Below are 13,684 nucleotides of genomic sequence, written 5' to 3' on the forward strand. Positions count from 1 at the left end.
GTTGCCTGCTGCGTTTACTGAGGACAGCTACACCACAGGCCTCCTGGCCGACTCCTGCTGCACAGCCATTACACTGGAAGCAGAGGAGCACTGGCGGGAATATGAGTGTGTGTGCGGGGGTGCGTGCGTCCGTGTTAGTGTCTGATTGCACATGTGGTTGCATTTGTGCCTCTGTTTGTCAGTTACTAACCAACATCTGTCTCTCTCTCCCTCTTTCCCTGTGCAGACCAGAATGAGTGCAAGGATTTTGGAAGCTCAGTGTGTGGTACCTGGCGCTGCGAGAACACCATCGGCTCCTATCGGTGCTTCATGGGCTGCCAGCCTGGCCATGAGGGAGGAGACGCCACAGACTGCGGTGAGTGATCAAACTACGTGTAGTCAAAAGACTCGCACGCACAGTTATTTTAAGAAAAAACAGGCACATTTTAGGCTAATTGTAGGCTGAAGCAAAAGATCTATGTGTTGTATGGTCCTGCCTATTTTTGAACCCTAATTTAATCCATTTACCATTTGGGCTGTAGTTAAAGACAGGGGAGGGCATAGCCTCAAATCAACACCCTGGACTCTCCCTCCCTGCATAGATAATGATGTCTGTTTGGCATGCAGACACAACACAAAGAGGCTGATGTTAATCAAAAGCTATCAGGTACTCAAGGTCTTCCTGCACAAGAGGCTGGGGGTGGTGGAGCTGAAATTGGGGCACTTTAAAAAGAGGAGTGCACTGTCATTGGAAGCAGTGTGTGAGGCCAGCAGCCCATAATGGTCTCCTCCTCCGGACAATGGAGCTAATGGAGTGCCTCTGGCAGAGACACTAGGTGCAACCTGACCACTGCTGTTCTTCTTTTGAGAGGGGATGGGATTGTCAGGCCCTTAACACCCCTGCCCCCCACGGAGGACCTCACTCACCTGGGTTGACTGGCTAGGTTTGAACTTGTGCTACATCTGGGCCCACAGCTGGCCAACAACAACGGACACATGTCCATGACCTCCAGAATACATGAAGCCTTCTGTGTTTACTGGCAGGATTAGACACTTGAGGCTTGAGATATTAATGCGCAGTATTGCACAATGGTTTGAGTTTATCACTCTTTATTTTGTATTGGAGAATTGCTTGTCTTTGTTGCTCTCATAGCACCATAAAAAAAGCAAGTCCAGTTTATGAGGACTAGGAGAGACAAAAACAAAAGGCCAAATATTTTCTTCATAAAAAGACAGAATCCAAACAGTCACTGGAGAGTGACAGGCGAAGAGGGAAAAGCAGTCTGAGAGCATCAGAATGGAATGATGTGTTGGACTACAGATGGAAGCTGTGGGTGTTTGCGGGTGATTTTGTGTGTGTGTGTGTGAGTGTGTGTGTGTTTGTGTGTGTGAGCGCAAGTGTGTGTGCGTGTGGTTAACTGTGGGGTTTTGCATCCTCGCTTGTGTTTCTGTGTTAGAGAAAGAGAACCAGAGACTGTAACCGTCGTGGTGATGCACTCGGATTGCGGTGTGGCTTCATATATTCTCATGACCCTGAGTTTTTATTGGACTATCAACAGAGCAGGGGGGAATGTGCTGCTTGCAGTGTTGATCAGTGACAGATCGGACCTCCGCCCCCCTCCATCACCCTGATACCGGCTATGTGTGGCTGCTTCCTCGCTGCACTTTATGATGTTGTGTGTCTGGCACCAGCTGAAGAGTGCAGGGGCCTGTAGTATGATAAGGGCAGATTGAAACCAGCTGCTCACCTCCGCTCCTTTGTTTTACTTTAGTCAAAACATTCTAAGAAGCACATATAGGTTCAAACCAGAGTAGTGCTAATCGGTATGCAATTTAACTTAGGAGCCAAGTGCTTCCACTGTCATGTTATATGCTATCTGCATATCTTACCTGACATGACCTGTACATTAATCTTTAGGTGGGACCTGATTGAAAAATCTTCACATTGTCCCCTGTGGTGCGACAAAACTCCCAGTGTGACTTGTCTGAATGGGTCCCAGTAAGACCACAAGTGACCATCTTTCCCCTGTTGCTATGTTGTGACGCCAGCTGTGTTTTCATTAGACCCCACAACAAACACTCGCACAGCTCAGCGTTGACTCACAGCCCCGGTTTGAGTACCAAGCTCACTCACCCTCAGAAGTCCAGCACTACACACAATAGTGGCTTGTTTCACCTCACGATGGGAAGTTGTGGGAGATGCTGCCGTCACCCCAGTAAAAGTCCAGGGAGGGAGCTCAATTACTCTGGGGCATTTTTGTCTGCTTGTAAAAATCATCAAATATTTAAGAAGAGGCCAGACGCTGTAATTTGCAGTTTCTGTGAGGGGCGTTGTTTTATTTTTACTCACCGGCCTTCGAAGGGGCAGCGGTTGTCTTTGGCTCGACTTGCAGCACTCATTTAGATTTAGAGGCCATAATACAAAAGGGAAAAACAGGGTTTTTTTCCCCGCAGCATCACGTCAGCTGCAACAGTGCTATGAGGGTTGCGCTCAGCTCTGCTATACATATATATATGCTATACACGGGGCTCCTTTGAAAAAGGCAGTATGTGTGTATTTGCAGGTCATTGTTTTTTATAATTTACCATCATGCTCATAAATTCCCTCAAGCTATGCCTTTAATAAGGCTTGCCCAAGGGTGGAAATTGTCTGTGGTCACACTCTTGCCAACCTCCCACCCCTTTAAACATATAGAAATCTAAAGACTTTACCATGTGTGTGTCATTGCTCATGCTGTTGCGTCGTTGAAAGATGGTGATTTTTCTTAGAAGTACACACATGCTATGAAAGTTTGACCTCCATTGTAGTTAAACCAAGACAGGTTGTAGATATTAGATTAACCCATAGGCTGTATAAAAGAAGTGGACCTAGCCACCACGATGTCACCCATTGGTTTGTGGACTACCTTTTTGAAGACTTGTGTTTGGCATTTTGACCCTCACCATCTTGTTTTTTGGAATCTGAAGTGACCATATTCGGACGAGAGGGTGGAGCTAGCTATCTCGGTTAGTAAGGTTCATCTTTAAATTACGTTAACTGTGATATTAATGTGGATGCTAATTTTGTCTAGCGAAAAACAGGTTAAAAACAAAAAGTACTTATTGGAATAAATGAACAGCTAACTCCTTAGAGTGTCTTTTAGTTCAACCGACCGCTGAACAAGACACGTTTAGGTGACCATAATGTTACATTTAACTTTAATGAACAGAAAACACACTGCGAAAGGGTGTATTTATTTAAGTTTATAGACGAAAAGTCTGACAGCACCCAAAATCAAGTTCACGGCTAGTTATATGTACACAGTGCAGTGGATTTTCCTCTATCCTGATTGAAAGGTCACTGTGATAACTTGTCAATCGCAAGGTAGCCACGCCCTAAAACATACCATGCTTTATCATCTATTTTATTCTAAGTGGGACCATAATTTACAAAATGAACATCATGCTGTGTTGAAGAAGATTTGAAACTAAAGATTGAAACCGTAAACTCATTTGCAAAGTGTTTACTGAGGTAAGAAATCAAGTGAGACGTAGGGTATTTTTGTCATAGACTCCAATGCATTTGGACTTCTTTTGCAAGCAGTGGAGTCGTCCCCTGCTGACCATTAGAAATAATGCAGGTTTACATGCTTCCCTGAAAACAAATTCCTCACTTTATCCTTGCCCAGCTGCATGTGAATTAAAATCTGCATATGGGTCCAATAAGACAAGAGGTTGCCCAGACTATATGGGCAAAGCGTGGGCTGCGGAGTGTGAGCCAACAGTCACTGATGCCTATATACTTGTTGCCTGTCACCATGTGCTCCAGATTAACACATGGCACAGAGACCCACACTTTGCACTCTTTTCTTAACCCCCCAATCACTGATCACCGGATCCAGGAAGCAGGTCCTCCTGGGTCAGACCATTAGGATAGGTGCCTATTGGGCCGGGTCACCCTTAACCTCACCTCCCACCGCATCTCAGCTGAACTCCTCACCCTCCTCCCTGCCTCAGTTCTTCCCTGCAGGCAGTTTACAGCTCTGCATGTGTCCTGACGTAACTGATTGTTACATGGAAAGACTAAGAAAGGCAACCCACATCCTGCTGTGTGACACTAGCGCTTGTTGGAGTTATCTCATTTTGTATTATTCATTTTTTCCCACAAACCATTAGGAGGCTGACTCTCTGCTTAGATGACAGGTCCAAATGGCTGGTCAAGTAATGCTGCCACTCAAACACAACCAGAGTCAGATACACAAAAAAACAAAGGCCATTAAAATTGTTTTGGTCTCGATGTTCTCATTTATCGCCAGGATGATACTTTGATTGCATCTCATCAACAGATTTGTTCCATGTTACACATGAATGAAAAGCCGCCTGCGGACACTGATTATTTCATATATTAGCAGAGTGCTTTCATCGCCTTCTTCCCAGACCTCCCAGCTGGCGCCCGCTGTCATTCCAACATTCCAAACGCTACTTAAGATCTTCACACTTGAGGAAATGTTCCTTACACTCTGATATACAATACTTTTTACCTTGCTCTGAGAATACTCGTCATTGATCTATAGGAACATTCTTCCCAAAAATATATTCTTTTTTAATTACATATAATATCTTATTGTATCCAAAAAATTTCAGCACTTCTACACCAGTTTGGCATCGCAATCCACAGCTGCAAAATGCAAATCCAACGGGTGGGCGGTCAGTATGTGTCCATCCATTTTCCATCTATCATCCTCTAGCCATTTGAGCCCACAAGTCTATACTAGAAATTTAGGTCCTTTTCAGCATTTCCTGTGAAAGGTTTTACCAACGACAAAGACAATTTTGTCTCTGCAGTTTTATTAGCTTGTGGTAGCCTCTGTCTGTGACCCCGGAGGCATGTTAGAGACGTGGCCAAGTCAGCACAGGAACACTGGCAGAGGACTTGTCCCCCCTGCAAGCCTGAGAAAGTAGTTGTCTGCGTTGGAGGGGAAGACAGGGCCCTGGCCAAGCGTTCTGTTCAAATCAAAAAGGCTTGTGGCGTCTCTGGCCCACTTTCTTCCTTAATTCACTTGATACAGCCTTTACAAGTGCTCAGAGGCTAAATAAGACATTTAGAAAATATGCGCATGACAGTTCTTTTCATTCCATAAATCAGTTTGTTTTAAGTGCCACTGGAATTGACTTTTTGTCCTAACTGATGTTAGGAGCAGACTTATCCAAAATGAGTTTAACAAGCACGAGACTGTTTAGTGGAACTGATCAAGGTGTAATTTATATATGCAAGTTTTTTGAAATACAATTAGAATATTTTTTTGAGATAGGCTGCTGTATTTCTAAAATGTGTCATCACTCCAATGGAGTTTCTGTTAGTCATGGAAACTTTGATAGGGATGATCATGGAATGTTGTTATGAAACTAAAAAGTCAAAAGAAGGAAAATCTAGTCATGCTTACGATAAAACAGACTTAGTGGTGTGTTCTCTAATTTCATCATTGCAGTTCATACAAATAGCAGGCCCGTCTGTCACTATGTTCCAACCTAATGGCTTGCAGAAAACATACAAGCACTGACTGAGGAGTTTTTGCTGACTTTCTAAAGTGAAAAGAACAAGATGAGTTGCTGAGCAAGTTTCTCATAGACTTACCTTCAAGACCAGATTAAGATTGGATGAACAGGCCATACTGTTTGGCTGTTTATGCTCTTTAGAGCATATAAGCAAATAAAAAACAAATAAATGGTGTTCACAGTTATGTTAACGCACCAGTAGCAAGCCAAACTGACCAGAGAACAAATTCAAGTCACTGAAGTGTGATCATTAAACTCACTGATTGTTTTTTAAACAATTATAATCAGACTTGCCCTCCATCAGTATCAGTCATTGGCCTCTCTGCTACACACGCCAAGAAATACTAAATCATGTATGTAAGAAACTGCTAACAAATGTTGCCTTTAACAGTGAGGTGTAGGGAATCAGCACTGCTGTTATGTGGCCCAGTGTTAACAGCCGCAATGTTTATGGTCCATCTCTCTTACACTGACATTGAGCAATGCAGTCTCTTTCTTTTTTAATAAACTTGTTTTATTTACTGCCATGCAACCAACCAACTACTGTAAGCTATGCTCAGATGTTTTAGCTTCAAAGGAGATTTACAGCTGAAAAAATAGAAGCTTTCAACATGTTAATTGAAACAAAATTCCTGTCTGAAGGCTGTCAAACTCTCCATGCCAAACCTGAACTCTCAGCCATCTTTCTCCAACTGCATATAAAGTATCTGGGGAAATGCTGAATGCTGGCTGTATGCCGTAAACTCCTCCGTCTCTTACATTTTGCCAGTGACCTAAGTGCCACTTCTCACTCCAGTGACACATTCACTTGCAGCTTTCCATATCCACTGTGCACTCAGTTTCACTGTGTTGATGCAGACAGAATGTCTCCCTGGATTCATTTACAAACACCAGAGTTTGAAAACCCTTTTAATGAATTGTCTAATCTGTTCCTGACATGTTATGATGGCAGTGATTTCTGTTGTCATTGTATGGTAAAAATGGTGGTGATGTTTATTTTGGCAAGGCAGTGGCGTGTTTACAGAGGCAGTATGAAAGTCTATTGTGGAGAGCAACTGTAAATGTTAATGTTGTGCTCACCTCTCTGTGTGCTCTCCCCTTGCAGATATTGATGAGTGTGTCAACGAAACCATCTGTGGGAACCACGGCTTCTGCGAGAACACAGACGGCTCCTTCCGCTGCCAGTGTGACCAAGGCTACGCAAACCCGCCCGGAGATATGAGCAGATGTGTTGGTACGTAGATGCTCTTCAAGAAATATTCATTGTACATTACTGCTTAAAACATGAAACAAACACTTAAAAAATGCCTAAAATAACATACCCAAAATGAATCAGTAATAACTCCTCAAGCATTAGATTAGATGCATAATTCTGGTCTCCTTTGATAGGTCAGAAGCTAAGGAATATGAATCAATGTGAACCTATTTATCTTTCTATTAAAGAGTAAATGGAGATGCAATAAAGGAAAATTAGATATTTTCATCCTCACGTGGTATAAAATCTATATTTTAATAGCATTATCACTATAAAACCATCATCTAATACACCTGGAATACATCTTTAACTGTAAATCTGATGAAAAGAAACTAATATACAACAGTTATTACACATTTTTTCAAAAATATACCAGGCCAATGTCCATGTTTTGGCCATATTTACTGTTTATATCTTCACTTTTATTGGGAGTTATCTTCAAAACACTATTTCTGTCCATACAACCATGTTCCAAATAACATAAAGCTTCCAAAACATTGAAATATTGACAAAAACAGTGAATACTGATCAACATTTCTGTGACCAAAATCACTCCCATGCTTTACAGGCCCACGACTCGAGAACAGAACATCCTAAGGGGCTGTAAGTGGGCTCTTTCTCTTCGTATTGAAGTGAGATATAGGTGTATACGATGTAGCTCCTACAAGTCAGCAAGTAGAGACCGATAAAGACCTTCTGTTCCAAAGCAACACTTCTGCTCAGTGTCAGCGTCGGTGCTCAGCTGGTTAAAAGATGAAAGACCAAACCCATCAGCGAGTTGATACAATTAACAAACACTGTCTGTTTATCCAAAGCCTGATGTAAGTTATTCCTCTGTGCCAAACAGCTCCATTGTTGTTCAGAAACAATTAATAACACATCACTGATCATTACAATGAACATGGACACTGTAATATATTTTGAGTCAGTCCCACATACACCTTACTGCTGCTGTAAATACTCACAAGAGCACCAAATGTGTATAAATCCTTGTCTGACAATAGTCCCCAACAAATGCACTGTTTTCACCTGTTTGAGTAACGTTTGCTAAAAGCTATACTTGGGGAAATTATTTTGCCTTTTTTGAAAATGAAAGTATATATTTGTGACCCATTTAGAAAATTTTTAATCTTCATTAGGAACCAAAAGGCTTGGTACTGAGAGCCACAGATCTAGTATGAAGGTACTGAGATACGCAATAAAGAATTATTGGTTTTTGTCTTTAAATGGGGTTTATTGAAAATGCAAAGAATATGGAATTTCACACAAATATCATATAATATAGTGTATATAAAGAAATGTAAGTAGGGAATCAATCAGACAAAGAAATGTATGTATCTATAATGAACCTATGGATGATTTTTTTTGCCAACTGGAAATGAATTACTCTTACGATAACGAGATGATAAAGATTATTTTGTGTTTTACCTTGCCACGACCTTGTTGAGCGCATGCCTATGTGTACGTGCCTAATCCTTCACTGACCTCCTCTCCCGTCTTTCTCAGACGTGAACGAGTGCGAGATGAGCCTGGCGCTGTGCGGGGAGGCCCTGTGTGAGAACTTCGATGGCAGCTTCCTGTGCATCTGCCCCAACGACAATGAGGAATTTGATCCCATCACCAGCCAGTGCCGCTCCATGGGTAATAGAGCAGGGCTAGCACTCACAGCGACTCACAGGACTTAATTCTCCATCCCATCATTGGGAGACCGAGTTTTCCCTGATTTAATGAGCCGTCTCTCATTATCCAAACAACAAGGGTGACGAGGTGGACATGACTTACTCCATATCTCTGGCTGTTTCCATTTGTTTGATAGGCTAGGGTTATGGTTGGGTGGGTTACCTACAAAAAAATGTATTAGCCTAATCCCTTGAATGAATTATGAAGTAACTCCTCCAGTAGAGCCAAGTAAATACTCTAAGGGCCTAGTTATTACAAACCCATTTCCTCACCAAGACAAACAGGGATAAGGTGTAGCTATTGGCCATTAGCTCTCTCTTCCGTGATAAAATGATCTTAAGTGCAGAGGTTACACAAGTGCAATGTATTGCAATTTCTGAATGACAGAAAAGGCCTTTTGAGTTATGGAAATACCATCGCATCTCTAGCTTGATAGGCGTATGTGTACACGAATTGGGTGTATTTACATTATTAAGCGGCGCACCCTCAACGGGGATGTTTTTTCTTCTGCCTGGGCACTAAACCCCAGCTATGCCTTTGTGTACCTTTTTGCCACATTCCGCTGTTTGCTTTTGACGTGTGTTAATCAATCATGTGAGAGTGAATGGTGTGTTGACTCACATGCCAGTGTTTCCATTTGGCTAAGCCGGCAGCTTAACGGTGAAATGCCTGAGCCCATGCCTTTGGACAAATGAGCAGGCTCAGCAAGGGCAGGCGAGGGTAATGTACTACCTGCTGGAGGCATGTGGACACACTCTGACGGATGAAGAGCAGAGGCCACTTGTTACTGTGTGATGATGTACTACTGTAGTGTAGGATTTACCCAACTGTACCTACTGGGAGATTTGCGTTCAAGCTGCTCTATCAGTGAGCGTTTGCCCACCTGTGTTACCAGATCTCTAACACCTCCACAGGTGCTTTTCTCCAGCTAGCCATGACCTCTGACCTCCCTGCTTTCTTTGTTTATCTGCAGTTGAAACTGACCCGAAATCCACTGCTCTGGTCCCCCCCTCAACCGAGGAGAGGAAAGAGTGTTACTATAACTTGAATGACGCCAACTTCTGCGACAACGTCTTGTCTCGCAACGCCACCAAGCAGGAGTGCTGCTGCACGGTGGGGGCAGGCTGGGGGGACAACTGCGAGATCCATGCCTGTCCTGTTCCAGGAAGAGGTACAACAAGCATGTTATTATATTGGCATTTTTTTGTCTTTTTTTTGCATCCACACTAATGAAGTCATTTTTTATTTTCCAGATGATTATAGCCAATTATGCCCTCATGGCAGTGGATTATTGTCCCTGCCTGTTTCCGCTACACAAAGTCTGGGACAACAACGCCATTTCATAGGTACTTTAACTTATTTTATAAATATATCTGAGCTTTTATAGCTTCCCTTTACATAGGCACAGAAAGTTGCAATGCCAGCCTGTTTTATTTCCACCTGCATAAACTTTTAAAGCCAGATAGACAGTCATAATCCCTCGCCACATTTACAAGGCTGTCTCTGCAGCTAGCTAAGGCTTAATGGGATACCCACCTGCATACCTGATTAATCACTGTAACTATAGTGTCTCCTGACAGCTTCTTATAAGAGGAGTGAATGACATTTCAAGCTGGGAAACAGTGTTTTGACTGTTCCATCTCACTTATTTAATACCAAGGTGTGAATCTCTCTCTCTCTCTCCTCTCAGATGCAAATGAGTGTAAGATGTTTGGATCAGACATTTGTAAGAATGGACGGTGTTCCAATCTCTTTTCTACCTATACATGCCTCTGTCGCTCTGGCTTCTACTATGACAACATCCGGCTTGAGTGTGTGGGTAAGTTTTTAGTCAGTTTTTAGTTTTTACACATTTCAAAACATCCATATTACAATATAAGATAAGCTGTCATGTAGGTATTTCATTAAAGGAAACCACAAATGATTTCCATGCCATTTATTTAGCTAATCATATGAAGACCGCATTTCCCATGAACCACATTACTTTCAGCTGACATTTTGATTTTGGACTCCATTCGTCCAGCATCCTCAACTAGTAATCCACAATCCAACAATCGACCATTTTATACAGAAAATCTGATTCAGTTGTTATTACTAGTTATAACTATCAGAACATGTATTGTAAAGGTCTTCAGAGGCTGCCGCTCTTTTAATCTCATTTATCCTCCAGTTTGAGTAATAATACAAATTTATTAAAATGTTTTAACTTTTTATTGATGATTAAAATGCTGGATGTTGAATCATTTGAACAACTTTTGAAATATCACTTTTTCATCTTGCAATTCCTGTCTTTGTAAATGTATTTTTAGATTACGATGAGTGTGGATTTGTAAAAGCCTGTGAGAATGGAGTGTGTGTGAACACGGCCGGGTCTTTCAACTGTTTCTGCAGTCCTCCATTGGTCCTGGACAACACACTGCGGCGCTGCATTGCCCTCAACAACACAGGAGGTTTGACAGAATTTTAAATTCAAATGTGTCACAGTGGTAGAATTTTTCCTTGCTTGTATTAATGGAAGCTAGTGCTTAGATTAATCAATCAATGCAAAATTAATAGACAACAATTGTCATAATCAAGTAATATGAATGATTTTCAAGCAAAACTTATTAACCTTGACTTGTTGTCTTTCTCAAGGATGTATCATTGGATATGTAATATCTTTGGGTTTTGGATTGTTGTTCTGAAAAAGCAATGAATCAATCGATTAATTAACAAATGAATCTGGAGATGAATCAGAAATGAAAATAATCATTAGTTGCAGCCCTATTTATAATTTGCACACTACTTTCTGGTCCTTAGACAGACACAGAGTCTGTATTGTCCCAGGAGGGGAATTTATTTTCATACTCTGCACATGTTCCTGTCTCACAAGAGAAGCATACAATTACATGAAACAAATATGGTGGACATATGGACATAACAGCATGAGGCGGGGAACAAAGAGTGCTCTGAGTTTAGAGTTTATGGATATTAGTGGTTAAAACTGAGTTTATTGTCTATGATGAGATATTTGAATCTGTCCAGCTGTTTTGGTGTGGAGGTGGGGTTCAGCCCAGTCCTTAGAGCTGCACACATGTAGTCTAAATCTGCATGCATGGAGTTTTCAGTACAGTGAACGATTCTGATGGAGAGTTTGGATGCGTTCACATTTCTTTTCACTACCAAAGTAGAGGTCATGTAGACAGCTGAATCTTCATTTCTTTTTTGTTTCTCTCTGCCTTATTGTGAATCCCTCTTCATTCTCTCCCCCAGAATCTCCAGAGCCTGATCACGACGTGCACATGGATATTTGCTGGCTTCATCTGGAGGGGGAGAACATGTGTTCGGGACCCCTTCAGGGACGCAGAACGACATACACTGAATGCTGCTGCCTGCATGGTGTGGCCTGGAGCGGACAGTGTGCCTTCTGTCCCAGGAGAGACTCTGGTGAGAAGCAGGATGCACATAAGATGCACTATTTAATAATTCCTGTCTTTATATTAACACATAAACTGTTATTAACATCCAAAATATACCTTTGCCCTGTGTGCTGCTATATTCAGAGGACTATGCAATAATGTGCAACCTGCCTCGAGGAGCAGGTTCAGACAGCCTGCGAGAGCGGCCAGGATATGAGTACGGTTATGAGGGGCCAGACGATCCTGTGGAGCCTTTTGTTTCTCCATACTTTGACAGTTATGGAAACCCTGTGCGACCCTATGACATTCCTGAGAGCGTTCCTCTCTTCAACGACCATGACTACAGTGTTCAACAGCCACCTGTCCGTGTCCCTGTTGCCCGACCACGGGAACACCAGCCACAACCAGTGGATTCCTATGCTGGTAGGTATATGCATCTTTCTTAGACAAGGACACACTGTCAGGGTTTTGAACCTACAAAGACTTATCACCCAAAACTGCTTTACAGAGCTTTTTAGTTAGTTTCAGCTCATTGTTTAGTTGGCCGCCCCACTTATTGCACGTTAAAGATTTAATTTTGCAGTTGCGCTAACTATTCTATTTAAACTTTTGTTGAGTAGTTTAGCACAATATTTTATAAGCTTAGCATATGTTACATGTAAAACATATGCAGCAAAGTAATTACCTCAGTACCTCAGTAAATGTTTTTTCTCATATAGATGTAATTATAATAAATATGAAATATATAATTTACTGTATTCAAAAGAACAAAGTTGGGTGAACCTTTAAAAAATCCTGCCCCACCCTGTATGTAGTAAACCTAAATAATACCAGTATTACTAGATGTGTTTTCCTACGTATTTCTGTGTCCAATCAGAGCACACCGATGGCTTTGAGGGTCTCCGAGCAGAGGAATGTGGAATCCTCAACGGGTGCGAAAATGGCCGCTGCGTTCGTGTGCGAGAAGGTTACACCTGCGACTGCTTCGACGGTTACGAATTTGACCTAAACAAGATGGCCTGTATAGGTGAGTTCTTTCCCCCGGCATCTCTCTCAATTGACCACCCACAGTTAGACTCTGTGCTCCAAGGCAAAATGTTCAGGGACTTCCTAGGACCAATAGGGAATCAATCACAATTTAATCTGGTTTCAAAATGTGGTGTTGAATCTTGAAATCAAACCGCAGTGAACTCTCCCTTCAGGTCAAAGCCTTCTGGAGCCAGGTCTTGGATTAATGTCAATGAGGTAACTCTTCATGCAGTATATCATCAAGCTCAAGGAGAAGCTTTGAATTTAACAACCTTGCATTAAGTTATATTTTATGGGAAACTAATGAAAGCAGTGCACTCCTCAAAACCACAGTGTGTTACCCTTTGGTCTGAAATTCCCTAGTCACACACTGCCAAGAGTAAGGGGGCCTTGAATCTTGGCCACTCTATGTATTACATGAGATATTATATCTTTTTAGTGTAGTTTGTTTGTTTTGTAAGTAAGTGAGACTGTCTTATTGTAATGACAGGCTATGATTACAATATTCTGCCTGCATATGAGCTTATCAGCTCCAAGGCCAGACATTTTCCCAAGGAAAGAGATTGAATTCCAACACTGTGGAAACATGTGGGAGCTATGCAACTTGTGCCATGCCTCCTTTTCTTAATATCACCACCAGCGATTCCCCAGCAGTACAAGACATAAAAAGAAGGAGGAACATTTAAGAGTGACCGCTATGAAATGACAATCAGACCTCCCATGCTGAAGACGGGAAAGAAAAATCACTTGAAGGCCAAAAAGAAACATAATCCAATGCATTGTTAAATTTACCATCATTCCAAAAAGT

At 42.0% G+C, this 13,684-nt stretch overlaps 1 protein-coding gene across 1 annotated transcript in view; it reads left to right on the forward strand.

The window, feature by feature from the left end:
* Positions 1-13,684, forward strand: part of LOC119910150 (latent-transforming growth factor beta-binding protein 2-like) — an 81,743-nt gene that overhangs the window by 64,791 nt on the left and 3,268 nt on the right. The window contains exons 30-39 of the mRNA XM_038728572.1: positions 227-355; positions 6,620-6,748; positions 8,276-8,410; positions 9,423-9,620; positions 9,703-9,795; positions 10,140-10,268; positions 10,759-10,899; positions 11,702-11,875; positions 11,992-12,270; positions 12,725-12,874. Of these exons, the coding sequence (XP_038584500.1) occupies positions 227-355; positions 6,620-6,748; positions 8,276-8,410; positions 9,423-9,620; positions 9,703-9,795; positions 10,140-10,268; positions 10,759-10,899; positions 11,702-11,875; positions 11,992-12,270; positions 12,725-12,874 (1,557 nt within the window). The remainder of the gene's footprint in view (positions 1-226; positions 356-6,619; positions 6,749-8,275; positions 8,411-9,422; positions 9,621-9,702; positions 9,796-10,139; positions 10,269-10,758; positions 10,900-11,701; positions 11,876-11,991; positions 12,271-12,724; positions 12,875-13,684) is intronic.

The sequence above is a fragment of the Micropterus salmoides genome, unplaced genomic scaffold, assembly GCF_014851395.1.
Source record: "Micropterus salmoides isolate LMB-PRFRI ecotype aquatic unplaced genomic scaffold, ASM1485139v1 Ms_hic_scaffold_19, whole genome shotgun sequence".
NCBI lineage: Eukaryota > Metazoa > Chordata > Actinopteri > Centrarchiformes > Centrarchidae > Micropterus > Micropterus salmoides.